At 48.5% G+C, this 19240-nt stretch overlaps 1 protein-coding gene across 1 annotated transcript in view; it reads left to right on the top strand.

The window, feature by feature from the left end:
• The first annotated feature begins 8507 nt into the window (after positions 1–8507).
• Slc22a3 (solute carrier family 22 member 3) overlaps positions 8508–19240 on the top strand; it is a 70866-nt gene continuing 60133 nt past the window's right edge. Inside the window, exon 1 of the mRNA XM_070010821.1 lies at positions 8508–8942. Coding sequence (XP_069866922.1) covers positions 8508–8942 — 435 coding nt within the window. The remainder of the gene's footprint in view (positions 8943–19240) is intronic.

The raw sequence follows: 19240 nt of genomic DNA, 5'->3' as shown, positions 1-19240 counted from the left end.
GAATGTTTCCTGGCTTACAGATGGAGGTATGATCACTCTTCTTTTTCTCCTCGGCACCTGTGGCCTTATTCCTCGTGTTAATTCCATTGCAGGCAGTAAGCTTGTTGAGGGCAGGGACAGGATTTTACTTTCTCTTTGCATCTCCTGTACTTGGCCAACAGCAGGAACTCAGCGAATGAATACAAGAATATAAATAAGACAGGAATAAAGACAGTTTTGTGACACAGCCTTCATGTACATTTTAGGTTCAGTTCTTGGACTGGGCATGAAGATCTCAAACCAAACTGTCTCTCTCTGCATCACAATCCTCTCGTATCACCTCAGGACATTGTTATTTGGTGCTGGTTCTAGGCCTGAACTCAGGCCTGCACTCTCTTTCTGAGCTTTTGTGCTCCAGGTGCATGCTCTGCCACTTGAGCCACATCTCCACTTTGGACTATTCGTGATTAAGTGGAGAGAAGAATCTCACAGATTTGTTTCTACGTGGGCTGCCTTTGAACTGTGATCCTCAGATCTCAGCCTCCTGAGTAGCTAGGATTGCAGGCGTGAGCCACCGACACCGGGCAAACCTCAGCGCACTGAGAAAGTTCATAAGACCGTCTGCCAAGTTGTGCATGTTTCCTAATGCTTGCTTCCGGGAAGCAATAGGCTTTGAAGATGTTCTGTGCCATTGCAGGTAGGGGAGGCCTCCCGGAGAGGTGCCTGAGTCTCTTCAGGAGCCACAGACTGTCAGGCAGAATGCAGCTCAGCTGGACCAGCTGTGAGCCTCCACAGACACACACAGACGCCCCATCAAGCTGCTCCTTCTCAGTCATCCCCGGGCTGCGTATGGTGATCTGAGGGGAGGGGAAAAGGGAAAGGGAAGAGAAGGGAAGAGAAGGGAATGACTTGAAAATGTTTATGGTTAAAAAAAAAAAAACGGTTAAATTAGATTCCAAGCTTTCCCACACTTGTTTAAGATCAGAGCTCTTTTCCTTCAAGTCATCCTGTGAAGTTTTAATCTCTCTTAAAGCTAGTGGATGCTGTCTTATGATAGTTTTGCAATTTATCTAGTTAACATATCCCACTCGATTCCTATGGAGTCTTTAGAAAGCAAAATGGTTTATGACACATTTTATGATAACTGGTTTCCAAATAAACAGTGGGTTTGGAGTTCAAAGTAATTTATAAATAAACAGATCTATGTCTATAAAATATAAAATTTTCTCTGTGAAATTTATATTTTTGTATAAGATTCTTAGTTTCATCACAACTTTCTGAGAATTAGCTAAAGTAAGATGCATAAAAGCTATGATTTTTATTTCCTTCATTAAAATGTAAGTGGCTAAAGTCATATTTTATATCCCCATGAAGCTATATTCTGGTGAAAGGAAATGTCCGACTATATTTCCAGCTTTAAACTTGAATGTTTCATATTTTAAAATTTGAGATTGCAGAGAAGGACGCTCAGGGTAGATCTCTGCAGTCATCCTAGACCAAAACATCTCTTGTTTAAAAGTTAACTTTAGGGCTGGGAAGGTGGCTCAGTGGTAGAGTGCTTGCCTTGCATGCATGAGGACCTGGGTTCGATTGCTAAGCACCACATAAGCAGAAAAAGCCGGAAGTGGCACTGTAGCTCAAGTGGTAGAGTGCTAGTCTTGAACTGAAGAGCTGAGGGACAGCACCCAGGCCCAGAGTTCAAACCATAACTGACCAAAAAAAAAAAAAAAAAAAAGTTAACTTTAAAGACACTTGGTCATACAGAAAATGTAGCTGATTTCTACAGGTCAGTTTGGGTATATGGGACGTTGTTGGCTTTGCTTGTTTGACCCAGGGCTTGAACTTACACAGAACCTCTTGCCCTTGTTCGGCTGGCATTGTACTGCTTGCCTGGCTCTAGCATGCATCCAGCCTGGAGTTTTGCTGGCTCATTTGGGAATGATGTCTCACAGACCTTTCTTCCCAAGCTGGCTTTGTATTGTGATCTCCCAGGCCTCAGCCTCCCGAGTAAGTAGGATTACAGATATGAGCCACAGGCACCTGGGAGATGGTGTTCTTTTAGTATCCCAGTACTGTGGATGACAGTGTGAGACAGAACAGGGCCCCTTCCCACACAGGGAGAGCATCGCCGTGCACCTCGGCCATCGGAGCTGCTTTCCCTAAAATATTGCCACCCACCTCAAAATGTATCCCAGAGCTGGTGTGTACAAGCCAGTCTCACGGTTTTTCCAGATCTGCTTTGTTAGCTTCAGACTACAGACACGCTTTCAGCCACTTGAAAACTCCTTTCTAGGTTGTGATGCTTGTTTTACAGCTGGCTGAGGTTTGCACGAAGGCTTCTGCCATCACATCTGGAGAGAGCTGTTTGATGTTCCTAGTAGAGATTTCACAGGCATGAACTGTCCCAGTGGAAAAGAGCTCTTTGGTCGGGTTGTGTATCACTGTGTCTGCGGTACAAAAGGCACTTTATCCAACCGTGCCTGCCAGCCACCCATCTGAGGACCTTCTGACTGTGCCCACCTTCCAGGGCAAAAAGACTGAAATCAGCTGCTGTCCAGCCAAGTTTCCCTGGCGACCTGTGGTGCTGGCATCCCCAGCCCGCGAAGGCTGCTCAGAGGCACGTCAGAAAACGTCAGCTGGGCAATAATTAGCAACTGCGTCAGGCGTCTAGGCCCATTTTGATAAGATCACAGCCTTCTTGCCCTCAGATGAACAGGAAAGAATGGCTTCTAAAGCCAGGGGAACCCTCGCTTATCTTCCCACGTGTGTATGAGAATGCTAGACCAGCGGTTACAAGAAAAGAGGGAGACTGAGAAAACAGGACTAGCCTAAACTGATGACAAAATGAGCCACGGAGTGACTCCAGTGACGGAATGGTTTGTTGTTTCCAGCTAGCGATTGTTTATTGTTTGTTTGTATCTAGTGGCCGGTCCAGCCCTACCCTGGATAACTTGCATATTTGGGAAATGCGTAATGCAGTCCCTCATCAATAAGAAGATGAAGAAGGAAGTAATAACTGCGTGGCCCTTGATTCTGCTATTTATCCTCATTTTACTCAAGAGAAAGGTGAAGCTCAAAGGCGGTAAGTGGTGTCAGAGACACACAGAGCAAACAAACAGCAGAGGTGGAGTTCCACTTTGTTGTCTAGAGGCTGGCTGCTAGCAAGCTAGTTGTGTTGGTGTCACGTGTGTGGGAAGATATAAATAGATACAAGTGGCAGAGGTGTGGTGTGGGCAGAAGATGAGAAGAGACTCTCAGGAAAGAAAGATAGTAAACATAATGTCAGTGGGTACTGGCCTGGGCCTGGGTGGGGATGAAGACTTTAACTGATGAAGAAAACGTGTCTTGGGAGGGTTAGATGTTGGGGGAGGGGTACTCACTTTGAATGAATGTAAGTAGGGGGACCAGTGTTATCGTGTGACAGTTGTGACTTGTCTGGAGATGACCTACCAGTCAGTCAAATAGTTGACCACCATAGTTTACGCTTGAGGCCCAGAGACAATTTGTGGACATCGATACAGATGCCTAAGGCCTTACTAGATCCCATGAGATCTGTGACAAAGAGCTTGAACTCTCACAGGATCTATGTAGACTTAGAGATAAGCTGGAGGTAGAGACCTCTGGGGGTAGAGATCTCAAGATATCTGCAGACTTAGAGATTCGCTGGAGGTAGGGACCTCTGGAAGCCTGTGGGCTGAACCAGACCCTCCCAACTCCCAACCAGTGGACAGAGGCCCCTCCCGAGCGGGAGCCAGCGCCCATCTGCCCCACCTGCTCCTCCCAATCTACACACACATTCACACAAGGCCATCCCGGAGCTCAACCCCACCACGGCATCTGGTGCCCAGCCAGAGGCGCCATGGTCTCTTCTTACATTCTGCATCAGGCACCATCTCCTCCTTCGGCCCTGATTCAGAACTTGACCCAGAAGTAAGAAGCAATTCCACAGTACACAGGAGACACCCACCTTCCATGGTCTGAGAGAATCCTGGGAAGGTACAAGGAAAACTGTCCAAATAACAGTCAGTCCCCAGAGATTCCCAGAATTGCTGGTATTGGGGAACCCTGCACCACTGGGTCTTCCCACAGGAATGAGGCTGGCTGACAGCCACTGAGGTCTACAGAGAAACACTCATGGGCCGAACTTGTGAGCATGTCTGGCGATGCCCGGGAGAAGCCTGAGGTTATTAAATGAGCAGATATGAGGTGTGATGTTAGGATGTGGACAGACAAACCCTGTACACCATTTGTGGCTGTCTTCATGACACAAAGACGGCAAGACTTTTGCAGTAACACTAACACCAATGACTCCAAGAGTAAAACAGTAGAAGACAAAAGAAATGCGTGGTTTTTTTTTCCAGTCATAGTTTTTCCCTTTGGTGGTTAGTACCGGGGTTTAAACTCAAGGCCTTTCACATGCTAGGCAGGTGCTCTACCACTTGAGCCATACTTTCAGCCCCAATCAGAGCCTCATAGAAGATTTAGCTTGAAGACATATGATGGATCACCATAGTGTCCCTTTGCCCATTGAAACACAAATGCTAGGTTTAGAGACATGGCTCTAGTGTTAGAGTGCCTGCCTGGCAAGCAAAAGGTTATGAGTTCAAACCCCAGTAGTCCTGTGTGATAAACCTAGGCTCACACACGTGGTGGCATGCCCATAGGCCACCTCCAGTATACGAAGAGCAAGAGGGACCTGTTCTCCAAACCTCAGAAGCATAGGAGCCTTGCCTGGAGGGAATCTTGAGCTCAGGCTAGGCCAGAGCTACTCCTTAACCCCTTGAAGTCCAGAGTGGATCAGGAGCCACTGGGAAGCAGAGGATGGAGTGAGGCTGGGAACAGAGGCTACAGTTGGAGTCCTCTGGGACTGTCTTGCCCTTCAAAGGAGCAATTCAACGACATGATGGTTTTTGTCTCAACTTTTTCAGCACTGGTTGTCTTAGCAATGTATCGTTGTCTTAAAAAAAATAACTCTTTTTTTTTATTTTGAAATAATTTAAGACTCCAAGAAGTTGTAAAAATAGAACAGAGAGTTTCCACCAGTCCTGTACCAGCTTCTCCTGTGATCACATCTTACATAAGCAGCTCCTGGTCCAGCCCAAGCAGTCAGTGCTGGCACAGCACCATTAGGTAGACAAGTTGTCTTCATGTTGTTCTAAATGAGTGTCAGGCTCTGAAATCATTAGATTATTTTGTTTTTTACATGGTTGCACATGAAGTTATTTCCCCCCCCCCACAAAAAATTTACACTGACAACGTCAGTCTGAGTGGAGACTGATTGCATTTTATACTCACACAAATTACTTTTGAAGATTATATTTGTCAAAAGAATAATTTGAAAGTGAAAGAGTTTTAAAATCTGTGTGAGTGAGCGTATTTATCCGAGTGTGAGCCTTTGTTTGCATCCGACTGCTGTCATAACTAAGACATTGAATCTTTTTATTCTGTTCTGCTTGACTATAAAGTCAGGGAAATAGATGACATGGCTTCTAAAATTTCTTGCAGCTAAAATAATAATCCTATGCTCCCTCATAAAACATAAAATTGCTTTATTTTAAAACAAAAAATTGAAAAGCTAGAACTTCAGCAAAAAAGTCTGTACTCAGGTAAAAGTCATGGGAAGAGAGGAGACGCGGAACATGGTGCCGCGGAGGCCGGCAGGTGGCCCATCCAAGGCTCCTGTGAGGCTTGGGGGGGACGCCCACCTTTCCAGGTAGCACCTCGCCAGTGTGGCTCGGGGAACACCTAGCAACACGTATGTCAAGCACATGGCACAGGATCCCTGATCCTCCTAAGAATGTGGAGAGAGATCCTGGCCTGGCTGTTAGTGCTGTACTTGCTTCTGGAATGTTCCCCGAAAGCTTGGAATACTGCTGTAGTAGACACAGGAGTGCAGGCGTGTCTGTGATACGATTTGATTTCCATTGGATAGATTCCCTTGGTGGCATTACTGGTCACTTGGGGGGAGTTCTATTTTCATCCTTTGTGGAGCCTCCATTCTTTAACCAACATGTGTTCACGTTAGCGCATGCACCAGAACTTTCTGGAATGATGGGATATTCTCCATCTGCAAGGTCCCCAAGAGGAGGTGAGACTTGTTCTGCAGGTGGAAAGACACTTTGGAGAAATGCTGTAGTGACAGTGAGCCCCAGTGTGTCTGTGAGGCCACAGTGTGTCCGTGAGCAGACAGCAGTGGACCAGCATGGAGGCTCAGGTCAGGATCCAGCTCACACCAGTCAGAGGCAGAACTGGAAATCCTGGAGAAAGGAGCCTCCGGCCGAGTCGCATTTAAATAACTGCTGGGCCATATGGGAGAAACAAGTAAAATTAGATCCCACCACTCTCTGCACAGAATTAACTCCAGAGATATTAAAATTCAATTTGAAAAATACAATTTAACAAGAATGCATAGAAGAAAGTATTTAAAACTCTGGGAGAGCTTGATTTTTTATAGCAAAACAGCAGGAGCTATGGAAGAGAGATATATATTTTACTACATTAGGATTTAAATTAGTTACTTATGCAACATTAGAAAGTTAAGCCACAGACTGAGTAAACAGCACATACATACTTGACATAGTAGAAGAATATACAAATTCACAGGTAACTTCCCCAAATTCACCCCCACACACCAAGTAATAAACAGAACACAGAGACTATTCTTACATGATAAACCTGAATGACTCTTAAGTGTGCCAAACATGTGCCATCTGCCCATTCAGGGATGTGGAAATCAGAGCACTGCAGTTGCTGTTGATACTATAACATCAGCTGAAGGAGTCTAACAAGCCAGATAGTAGAGGCTCGTATCTGCAATCCCAGCTACGTGGGAGGCAGAGATCCGGAGGATTATAATGTGAGGCCACTCCTGGCAGAAAAGTCCATAAGACTTCATCTCAGCTGGCATGGTGGCACACACCTGTCATCCTAGCGATCATGGAAGAGAAAAATAGGATCACGTTCCAAGGAGGAAGCCAGACTGTCTTAAAAGCTACCAATACAATCTGGGCATCTGGGCACCAGTGGCTCACACCTAGATACTTAGGAGGCTGAGATCTGAGCATCACAGTTCCAAGCCTGCCTGGGCAGGAAAAGTCTGGAAGACTCTTAATTCCAATGAGCCTTCAGAAAACCTGGAAGTGGAGCTATCGTTCAAGTACAAGAGCACAGGCCCTGACTTCCAGCTCCAGTCCTGGTGGGGTGCACGTGTATGTGCACGCGCGCGCGCACACACATACACACGGAATCAGTACACAAAAGGGCTGAAGAAGGGTCTCAGCAGACCACCTGCCTAACAAACGGCAGTTCAAACTCCAGTACTGCCACCAAAAAAAAACAACAACAACAAAAACCCAAAACACAAAGACCAAGCGTGGTCACTTTCCACCTAATTAGTGGGTTGGGTCCGCAGGGCCCGGGTAGGTAGACACATCTTTGGCTTCCTTTCCCAGGCGGGAATACAGGCCTGTGAGCTGTGTTGTCCGAGGTCAGGGGCGGCAGGTTGGCTCTGGAAATACTAGTCTGCTCTTTGAGTCAAGTGAGCGAGGGGCGCGGGGCGGGGTGGGGTGGAGAGCTTTGGAGGGGAGTGAGGAGATGAGCCGGAGGAACTCTCAGAACCCACGCAGACGGGCAGGGAGCGCTGTGCCCTGCGAGGGGAGGCCGCGGACAGGGGCGCGCACCTGCCCGGCTGACCTGGGACGGTCACCGAGGGCCCCGCGCAAGTAAGCGGAGGCACACAGACAGCCTGGGGCTGGAGGTGGGGGTCCCAGCGCTGCCAGAGCTGAAAGGAAGCTAAACCTCGGCGTGAGAATGAAAGCCCAAGCTGGAGGTGGTCGTTTCCCCTGCCACACTGAGCCTGGGGACTGTGAACGGTCTCTCCCCACTGTGGGTTGCCCGCAGTCCTTTTGGAAGCGGGGCCCATGTCCCAGATGGCGCCAGAACCGACCCTCGCGTAGACCCAGCCCGAGGCCACGTCTCGGTCCAGCCCAGGACAGGTGCAGAGCGCTCACCTCGGAACCCAGCGGCCTGTGCGCGCGCTCGCGCTGGGGGCCTCCGGGATCCCAGAGACCCAGCGTCCCCAGGAGCCCGGGGCGTGGCTGGGCCAGGCCGGTGCTCCCGCGCCCTGGAGCCGGACCCAGGGCGGCTGGCAGAGCCCGGGGGGCTTGGCCGGAGCCGAATGGAGCCGCGCGCCAGGCTGAAGGCCCTCGCGTTCCCCCCCCCCCCCGCCTCCCCGCCGGGTCTCTGCTGCTCGGCGGCGCGCGGCCAGGCTGTGCCAGCCAGACCCCCGCGGCGTGCCCACCCCGATCCCTTGCGCGCGCGCGCGTGGGGCCCCCCGGGAGAGCCCGGGACGGCGGGGTGGGGGTGGGGAGCCGCGGGCTCGGCACCGCGCCGGGGCGAGCGAGGCGGGGGCGGGCACCGCGCCAGGGCGAGCGGGGCGGGTACACACCGGCCGCCCGCGGAGCCCGCGGGTCACTCGGAGGCGCGGCGGCGGCGGCGGGCGGGTGGCGGGGCCGGTGGCGGGGCGCACGATGCCCTCCTTCGATCAGACTCTGCAGAGGGCCGGCGAGTTCGGGCGCTTCCAGCGGCGCGTGTTCCTGCTGCTGTGCCTCACGGGCGTCACCTTCGCCTTCCTCTTCGTCGGGGTGGTCTTCCTGGGCAGCCAGCCCGACCGCTACTGGTGCCGCGGGCCGAGCGCCGCCGCGCTGGCCGAGCGCTGCGCCTGGAGCCCGGACGAGGAGTGGAACCGCACGGCGCCCGCGCGCCCCGGGCCCGCCGCGCCCGCCGCCCGCCGCGGCCGCTGCCAGCGCTACCTGCTGGAGGCCGCGGGCGCCGACGCCGCCGACGCCGCGGGCGCGCTCAGCTGCTCCGACCCCCTGGCCGCCTTCCCCAACCGCTCCGCGCCCCTCGTGCCCTGCAGCGGCGGCTGGCACTACGAGCAGACCCACGCCACCATCGTCAGCGAGGTAAAGGGAGGGCACGGGGGAGGGGGGGTCCGGGGCCGTGGATCCCTGCCCCAGCCCCATCCGAGATGCTTTGGTGGCCGGCGAGTCGGGCCGGTCCCCCTCGCGCCTCCCCCCTTCCCGCACCAGGGCGGCGCGCGCTGTCTCTGCTGTGGGCATCCGCGGGGCTGGGCCGACTGGAGGTTTCCAGGAGGCACCCGAGAGAAGGGATGTTTGGAGGCAGAAGGGGTTCCCCGCCCCCCCCTCCAGTGTCCACATGAATATCTGAACTACAAGAGGACAGAGGTCGTCGAGGCTCTCCCGGGGAACTGGTTTGGGCGAAACTGTTGTGGGGCAAAGAGCAACATGTTACCGGAGAGACGTGGGAAAAGCCGGGTTACCGACGGGACGCGGGCTCTCCCGGGTGCTGCTCTGGGTAACTCCCTGGCGCAGCCACGGGCTCCCGTTGGAAGGATGGACGGAGCGGGGATGGGTGCGCACCTGCCGGCCCGCCAGTGTCCCGCCGCCGCGGGCCGTGCCCCTGCGTCCGCCCGCTCCCAGCCCCGAGCCTGGCTCGCAGCACGAGCCCGGCGCACGCTCAACTTTGTCCTTGATCAAAGCTCCGCGTGAGTTTTACGGGACGACAACATAGACCCGGGCGAACAGAGAAGGAAAACGTTTGTCATTATCTTAGGGGTTTTTAAAAATGAGAAACATGGGTCTTGACCTCAGAGCTGTCTGGGCAGGCAGCCCTGGCCCTGGCTCTTTTCAGGAGGGTTCTCCCATGTTTGTCCAGGGTGCAGTCTTCCTACTTCTGTCACCTCCCCGGGCTGGATGGGATCCCAGACATGAGCCACTAGCACTGGGCTCCACCGAAAGCACTCATTTGGGCGGCGGGCGAGTCCCCTCTCCCGCTGTTGTGGGAGCCTTTGGTCCGGCTGGGAGGCAGCTCGCGGAGGCTCTGCTGTTCTAGAAGGTCAGGCTACACTGCGTGTAGCCCTAGCGATAAACGTTCTAGAAATACAACCCCATGACTGCCCGGATGGGCTTTGGTGTGTGCCTAGGCTCCCTTCCTTCCTGCCTCGTCCTGGGCCCGCTTTCTAACCTCGGTGGTCTGGTTAGGGATGGCGCCATGGAAACGGATGGGAGGGAACCTTGGTAAGAGGGGGCTGTCCCCGCACGGGCATCCCACGGCAGCGCCTGCACAGTGCCTGCTTCCACTGTCCTCTGCCGGGCTGCTCACTCTCCACCCTGGTGGGTGTGGGCTCCGGACCTTTAAAGACTTTTAAAGATGAAGAACAAAGGCTGGGGGTGTGGCTCAGTCAGAGGAACATCTGCCGGTGCTGCAGGCACTGGCCTCCAGGGCCATCCCAGAGCCACGAGGAAAAGAAAAAGACAAAAAGGAGGAAGAACAAAGCAAACCTTTCAAAGCAACGTGTAGCCAGGCGCTGCCTGTAATCCTAGCTACTTGGGAAGTTGAGAGCTCAGGATGGCGCTCAGGTCTCGGCGCTTAGCTTTCTCATTTGTCATTTGCCTTTAGTAATCACAAATGCCTGCCTAGAACTGTGAGCAGGCATCTTCCAGATGCATCTTTAAAGCCCTGTTCTGAGCTATACTGAAGAGATTTCTTTTCTGAATCCCGACGGGTTTTGTGCTTCTTTTGGCTTGTCTTTCATGGTTTTTCCCACACTTACCCCCACCTTTTCAGGAAAGCTAGTCATGCGGAATCCCTCGGAATCTCACAGAGAGCTCTGTGGCTACTGTTTTGCTGTCTTTGGTTTGGGATACAAACAGATTCTTCTCTATTGTTGTTGTTCTTAGAAATTCTATCAGTGGGGTGAGCCAAACTGCAGTTCTGTCTTTAGCGAATGCCATATGTTTTCATAGACCTGAAGTCTGAGGCATCAGTCTTGCAAAGGGGGTGCATTGGGAAAGATTAGAAAGGGGACAGGCTTCTCAGGTTCCAGAATGCCTTCAGATGGCTATTACACTTAATCCTAGCTCTTTCCCTCATTGTACCACAGTCCTGGCTTTCTAAGAGTGCCGGACACTAGAGATATTAGAGGACCTACCAGGGTCCCCTACCCTTTATGTAGCTAAATTGGATTAGGTCTTGATGGTAAAACAGCGCCTTCTCCTTCATAAAGAACTGAAGTCCTCACATGTTCCAGGAAACACGATTCTGACACCACTCACACTTTATAACCTGTAGGAAACCTTGCTGGGCCTCAGTAGCCATGTTCTGATCATAGGCCATTAGCTAATGGTGCCATTTTGTTTGGTTTGGTGGTTCTAGGAACCAGAATCAACCAGGAGGTTGTGTCTTCATTTGGTGTGAATGATTCTCTCTCTTCTTTATGTGAATGATTCAAAATGCTCACATGGCTCCCATAATCCCTTTTCACAGTTCACAGCTGGAAATCATTCAGAGCAGCCATGTCAGGAGTCCATGTCAAGTACAGGGTTGATTCAAGCAGCTTCTCCCACCCCACACCCTGTTTCCCACTCAAGTGAAGGCAGGCGATTTCTCATCCACACGGAACCTCCTCAGCATTGACTTTTCTAACACTCAAGTCGTGGCTGTATCCATCAAACACTGGGCAGAATAAACCTTGATGTAGTGCAGATACACAGGCCAGAGCCCTTGCCTACCCAGTGTCCCATTTCACTGTCTGGAGAGTAAGTCTTTAAGATTGATGTTAGGATTTTCTAATGTTTTCTGGTATTTTAGATAGGGGATTTCAAGTCTATTATTAGCTTCACAGCCCTTTACACACAGGCTACATCACAATTGCTTTTACCTTGTAGATCCGTTTTCTTCCAGAATAAAAGGAAGATTGCTTTGAATGACACAGATGTTCTGTTGAAGAGAGTTCTGGCTTTTTTGTCTCAGGATTCAGTCCTGTCCCTCATGCATCTCTGCCTAGCTTCCTACACAGCCATTCCAAGATACAGGCCAACCTGATGATCTGTCCACATTAATGCCAACCTCACCCTGTCCTCCTGAAGATTTCTAAAGTCTGAAATTGCAACATTGAAGTTGCTAGGGAAGGGAGCTAGCCAGGCCCAAACTCTACTCTAGGTAGAGTCTCATTTACTATGAACACTTTAAAAGGGATATAATTCTGTATTGCTTTTATGTCTAGTATTGTTTATGCCTTCCTTTTTGTTAAATCAGTCTCCCCTTTAGAATATCTGTTATATGACTGCTTCATTGTTCGTTTCCCTAGTTCATTCAATTCTCCTCTTTATTATTTGGCCTAGGTGTGTGGGCTTACTAGCAGTATGCTGTCTCCAGTTTAGGTTGTAAACTTAATTCTGTTTTTTATAACTTTATGTTTAGTGCAAATATTTTAAAGCTATGAATTTGCTTCTATGAACTGCTTTGGCTGCACCTCAACAACATTTTAAAATGTGGATTTTCATTATTGTTCACTTATATTATTTTACATTATTGCTATTATTTCTTCTTTGGCCCATGCTTTATTTTATAGGATTGTCATTAAGTTTCAAATGTAGGCTGATTGTTTTATCTTTGGTTATTGGGTTATTATCTAAGTGTGGTGTGACTGGAGAATGTGGTTCCTATGATACTATTTGGCTTTAATTGAAATTTGCTTTATGGACTTATAATATGTCAAGTTTTATAGATAATCCATCCAAGGCTTGAAGAGACTGTGTGGGCATTAGCTTTTGGGTGTCCAACTGCTCCAGCTTGCTTTCAGTTAATATCTGAAGTAGCTTTTGTAATCCTTGACTTTCAAACATCCTGTGTCCTAATAGTTTAGTGACTCTTATAGAATATATATAACTCAATTTTGCCTGTATCAAACATGTTTAGTTTCCTTATATTGGTCATCTTTCTATCACTGTGATGAAATGGCTGAGATAATTATAAGTGGAAAAGTTTATCTTGATCCACAGTTTCAGAGGTTTCAGTTCGTGGTGATTTGGTTGAATTATTGTATCACAATGGGTCACGTGGCCAAGAGGCTACTCACCTCATGGTAGCTGGAGCAGGGAGGGAAAGGGAGGATCCAGGGTACAGCCCCAAGACCTAAACCTCCTTTCACCAGTCCCCCTATGCTGAAGGCTCCATCACCTCCAATAGTGCCACAGGCTGCTAACTAAGCCCTTAGCACATAGATATTTGGGAGGCCTTTAAGGTTTCAGACATAACATTCTCTTTATCTTTCTTTTTCTTCCTTTCTTTTTCTTTTTGTTTCTCCCCCTCCCTCCCTCCCTCCTTCCCTCCTTTCTTCCCTCCTTTCCTCTTTCCCTCCTTCCTTCCTTCCTTCCTTCCTTCCTTCCTTCCTTCCTTCCTTCCTTCCTTTCCTCCTCTCCCCTCCTCTCCTCTCCTTTTCCTTCCTTTCCTTTCTTTCCTCTCTTCTCCCTTTTTCCCTTTCTCTATTTCTCTTTCTTTCTCCATTTTCTTTGTGCCAGTACCAGAACTTGAACTCAGAGACTTATACTTTTACTTTTTTTTTTTTTTTTGCTCAAGGCTGGCATTCTACTACTTGAGCCTCACTTCTACTTGCAGCTTTTTGCTGGCTAATTAGAGGTAAGAGTTTCATAGATTTGTCTGCCTGGACTGGCTTTGAACCAAGATCCTTAGAGCTCAGCCTTCTGAGTAGCTAGGATTCAGGTATGAGCCACCAGCACCCAGCTCATAACGTTTATTTTAAAAAGTGTTTACCTTGGTTTCTTAATTTATAAATGGATTTGTCACACCATAATTTTTTTCATTTTGTCATTTGAATGAATTCCTTTATCCTTCCTTACAAAATGTTTCAAGATACATCTTATTCATAACTTGACATGTTGAACTCAAACCCCTTTGTACAACTATTTAAAGATGAAATTTAACAACTGATTTTTATATTCTATTTGTTTCTTTCTTTGTTTGGAATTCAGATCCTTTGTTTCAATTCTCTTAGTGATTACTCATAAATTCCATCAAGCCTTCTTACCAACCTAACTTAATGCCAGGAGGTCTCCACCTTAACAGTTTAAGAGCCCTAAACACCGCAATTCAGCCACTGCTATCTTGCAAGTATTAGAAGACAGTATTCTGGGCCTGGCCTTCACTATTGATTTATGTTTTCATATGTTTGGGCTACATTTAGTCTTTTCCCATTGTTCAGTAGGCTACCTCTTTTTTTCCCTCTTCCTTTGAAGCAAACATTAAAAAGGTTCTTTAGTGTATATTGGTAGATGATAAATATGTCAGATTTTGCTTGTATGGAAATACCTTGATTTCATTATTGCTGTCATGAAGCATGTGAGCCCACCTTTAGGACATCCTGACATGAGCTTTAGGTTTATATTGAGAAATCGGGGCAGGGGCATAAGCCATGTTATTAAGCAGTCTTGGTCAAAGTGTAGTCATGATGAGCATTATCTCAGTTTTAGTTCTTCAAAGAAGCCTGAGGAATCCCCACTGCTTGAAGGGAGGGATGACCCATGAGATGAGGTGAGATGATATGATTGCTCCTGCTTATGAGTGATCTCATCCTGGGTGATCTGCCTGTGGGGTGATCTCACCCTGGGTGATCTGTCTGTGGGGTGATCTCATCCTGGGTGATCTGTCTGTGTGGTGATCTCATCCTGGGTGATCTGTCTGTGGGGTGATCTCATGCTGGAGTAGTCTGTCTGTGGAGTGATCTGTCCATGATATGCTATATTTAACTGGGCTTCAGGTTTAAGACAATGACTGAAGACTCAGCAGCCTTTTCCCAGATCTTGAACAGGAAGTTTGAGGAAAGTAATTAAAATGCTCTTCCTGTCCTTGTGCCTTCAGCCTCCTTAAAGGAGGCTGATATTGGTTAGGTACTCACCAGGTTTTAGAAAGACACTTAAATAATGAACATGCAGAGAGAAGCAGGTGTCTGGCTGAGGTAAAGGAGGCAGATGCAAACCAAAGACACGGATCTGAGGCTCTCATCCTGCTTGAACTTCCAGCCTGGTGCGGAGTGAATACCGTGCAGGAGGCTCAGTCTTTAAACACCTGTTGCACTTTGGAGAGCTGTGATCTCTCAGCAGTGTGGCTTTCATTTTGCTTTGGAAGTCTGTTTTCAATCCGACCTTGCATCGCAGGTGATCATCCTTCTCTTAGATTGTATCTAGCTAGATCTTTATTTTTAAATAACATGTCCAGCTTGGAATATATTGCCTCTAAAAAGTATCTGGCTCATGACTATAATGTCAGCTACTTAGGAGGTAGAGACAGACAGGATCATGATACAAAGCCAACTTGGGCAAAAAAGAAAAAGAAAAAAAAAGAAAAGGGAAAAAAGGAAGAAGATAGCAAGACCCCATCTTAACAAATAAGACAGGCATTGTATCTCACACATATTCTCCAGCTATGTGGCAATATAAGTAGGAGGGCTCTGGGAGTAGACATAGGCAAAAAGTGAGGGTTATCTGAAAGGCAATCTACAACAAAAATGCTAAAGGTGTTGTTGAAGTGGGAGAGCATTTGCCTAGCGTGCATAGCGCTAAATTCTATCCTTGTTACTGCAATACCCACCCCACCCCCCTGACACACACCACTGACGTATGTGGTGCACTCAGTGAATGTTTGTTGAGTAAAGCATGTTTCCCCCATGGTTTCCATTCTTTACTAAGTTCTGGAAGATTCTTAGCCATCATCTCTTCACTGTTGCCTCTTCTATCATCGGGTCTTTCCTTCTGAGGTTCTAATGAAAAGCAAGTTGGACCTTCTTTGTCTTTCTTTTGTGCCTATCAATATTTTCCATTTCTGTGTCTATTAAGTATGGTCTAGATACTTTTTGTAGATCTCCTTCAAGTAACTAACTTTTTGTTCAACAATAATTTAATCTGGTGCTTATTAACTAGTTTTGGCAGTGTTGGAGTTTGAACTCAGGGCTTCATGCTTCCTGGGCAGATGTTCTATTGCTGACCTGTGCCTCTAGTCCTTTTTTTCTGAACTGGTTAGTTTTGGAGATGGTGGAGGGATCTCATGTACTGCCTGGGTATGTGCATGGACCTTGATCCTCCTATTTTCTCACTTCCCATCCTGACTAGTATGACAGGTACACATTACCATCCCAAGTGTCTCCCACTGAAAAAGAGTCTTGCTGACTTTTCTGTATGGGTTGGTCTGGAAACCATCGTTCTATTAATCTCAGCTTCCCATGTCATACCTGATCCTACACTGGTAGTTTCTTGTTTCTTGTTCACTTCTGTGTTTCTGCTTTTTAATTGTTAAGTATTTTATACATGCTTACCCTTTATACTGTATCTAGTATCTATCTACCTGATGTCTTGCGGTCCCAAGTCTGTTGTTGTAGATTGCTGTGTGTTTGTGTGTTTTAAACATGAGCCCGTTGGTTGGTTTGGCTGAAAAACCTGACTCTCTCCAGGGAGAATTCACACTTGCTTCTGTGGGAGCTGGAGAAAAGCAGTGGCCTGGAATCCTGTTTCCCTTCTAGACTGTCTGGCTGGATCTAGAATAACTGAAGTGGTTGTTTTTATTAGGAATTAAGGTTTATTAGGAAACGAGATTTTCCCAAAACACCAGCCGTTTAACAGAAGTTAAATATTTTGTTTTCTAATGTGAGTCCTTCAAGCTATTCTTTTCCTCTGGTGATGAATTAAAGCGTTATGGCCAAGGAGGCTCATGTGGTGCCATTTGTGGACCCAAGAACAATGAGGAATATGCACTAGGGAGCTTTATTATCAAACGAGGTGAGAATATCACCTGCTTCTCTCTGGCAGTGAGATTTTTGGATTCTCAAACACAGTTCAGTGGAAATGATTCCATATTTAGAGGATGTTGGCACAGCAGGCCCTGGGCTAGGCTGGAGGTACAAAGGTGGACGAGATGCTTTGTCTTAACAAGTTCAAAGCTGGGCTGAGCAGACTGCCCTGACACAACAACGTGCTATAGGTGTGTCCTGGTGCATGTAGTGGAGAGCGCCACCCTCTGCTGGGGCTCAGGGCTGAGCCAGGACAAAGTCCTTGACCTGGCCCTTAGCCTCAGAGGTCAAGGAGGTATCCAAGATGAAAACACAAGGAAAGAGATGTTCAGTTCTCACGTGCTCTTGTCTTCATCTTCCTTTTCTCTATGGCTATCTGTTGAGAGCCCTGAGCATTGGTTGGTGTACATTCCTGGATCCCACCCATAGAGTCTGGAATCCAAAATGAGGGCTGGGTTTAGAACCCCTCCTTCTTTACAAAACATCTGGGGGCCCATGCAGGTGGTCCGTGGACCTCACAGGGAGAAGGGCTGGGTGTTTCTTCATGAGGATAGTGATGGGAAGTAATGGTGACATCAGCGTAAGTTCTGCCAAGTCCCCCAAACAGATGGAGGTGGGGGAGGGAACATCCCTTTATCTCCAGGGCAGAGTCAGAAATTGATGAAATGCTATGTTTCCTGAAAGTCTTGAGCTTCCCAGAGCTGTGAAACAGGCAGTAAATCCTAAAACAGACTGCGTGGAGAGAGCACGCAGCTCAACGACACCCCCCAGGAATCTTGGCAAATCCTAGAGCAGTTTGGAGAAAGTCAAGATGCATCACCACATGGGCTGTCCAACAGATGTGGCATCCAGGTCTACGCTTTTTGTTTTGTGAGCTAAAGATTCACAGCATGAGCATCTTCATGTGGAAAGGATATGTGGTCCTTCGGGTCAGATGGGTCTGAGCCTAAATCCCAGCCCCTCCCCACAACCCCAACTGCACCACAGCAGCTGCCTGTGCCCCAATCTTCTCCTCACTTGCTTTAGTAATATATATTCCCATTTGTGCATGCTATGCACCTGCCAAGGTGGCTGACCATTAGACAGAGCTCCAAGCAATTGCTTCCTGTGTCCAGGTACAAGCCAAGGAATAGAGCAGAGCGGGAACAGGCTCAGGGGTGGATTTCACCCTGGACTGGCCGAGCATAATAAATCACTAATAAATTTGTCTTAAAAAAAATCCATTGACCAGCTGGGTGCCAGTGGCTCATGCATGTAACCCTAGCTACTCAGGATGCTGAGATCTGAGGATCATGGTTCAAAGCCAGCCCAAGTAGAAAAGTCCCCATGAGACTCATCTCCAATTAACTACTCAAAAACCTGAAGTGGAGCTGTGGCTCAAGTGGTAGAGTGCTAGCCTTGAGCACCAAGAGGCTCAGGGATAACACTCAGGCCCTGAGTTCAAGCCCTACAACCAATAAGAACAACAAAAAAAAATCCATGGGCTGGGAAAGTGGCTCAGTGGTAGAGCATTTGCCTCATATATATGAGACCCTAGGTTCGATTCCTCAGCACCACATATACAGAAAAAGCCAGAAGTGGTGCTGTGGCTCAAGTGGTAGAGCACTAGCCTTGAACTGAAGAGCTAAAGGACAGCACCCAGGCCTAGATTTCAAGCCCCACAACTGACCCAAAAAAATCCATTGACCACAAATTTGCCCTTGAAGTTGGGAATCCAGTGCCTTTCCTCTTGGATACAGACTGGGTCATACTTTCAGGCTTCCTTGGACTTCTCTGCCTATTTCCCTGCTGGTATACTGGTGGTGTGTGGGTGGCCCCTACATCCCATGGAGAGCCCAGGGCAGACATCTGTCCCCCAAGGCCCCACAGGCCCTAGTAAATAGTTGTGATGGGGACTGAGTGGCAAATGTAACCCCTTTTACAGCCACAACTAAGGCAACCATGAAACAGACATCACAGACTGACAGAGCCCTTCTCTCCTAAGGGGCCACTGCTTTACAACCCACAAGGCCAAGCCCTGTGCCTCCCACCCCTAGATTCATGAGGTATAGAAGTAATCAGGCCTTGAAACACACGTGCTGGTGTCTCCCCCCACCCCAGGGAACCAAGCACGCTGGTCCTGGAGAACTGAGTGGACAGGTCCCCACCAGACGCACTGTGTCTGCACGAGTCTCTGACATCTGTGAGAACTTCACTTGGTAGATGCAACCTGGCACATGCCAGAAATAAAAGGGGCTGAACTGCTGGCTTGGAGACATGATTTATTATTTATTTTTTCTTTTTTGCTGGTCCTAGGGCTTGAACTCAGGGCATGGATGCTGTCTCTGAGCTTCTTTTTGCTCAAGGCTAGCACTCTACCACTTGAGCCACAGCTCCACTTCCAGCTTTTGGCAATTAATTGGAGATAGGAGTCTCATGGATTTTCCTTCCCAGGCTGGCTTTGAGCTGTGATCCTCAGATCTCAGCCTCCTGAGTAGCTGGGATGACAGGTGTGAGCCACAACACCTGACCAGGAAGGCGTTGATTTTTATGTGCTGATGTTCCCTGTGCACAAGGGCTGTCTTGGTTGTCCTCAGTGGCCTGTGTCAGTAGCCGAGAGGT

Source organism: Dipodomys merriami, unplaced genomic scaffold, assembly GCF_024711535.1.
Source record: "Dipodomys merriami isolate MVZ:Mamm:240054 unplaced genomic scaffold, mDipMer1.0.p SCAF_8, whole genome shotgun sequence".
NCBI classification, from domain to species: domain Eukaryota; kingdom Metazoa; phylum Chordata; class Mammalia; order Rodentia; family Heteromyidae; genus Dipodomys; species Dipodomys merriami.
This window is presented reverse-complemented; position numbering and strand designations above follow the sequence as displayed.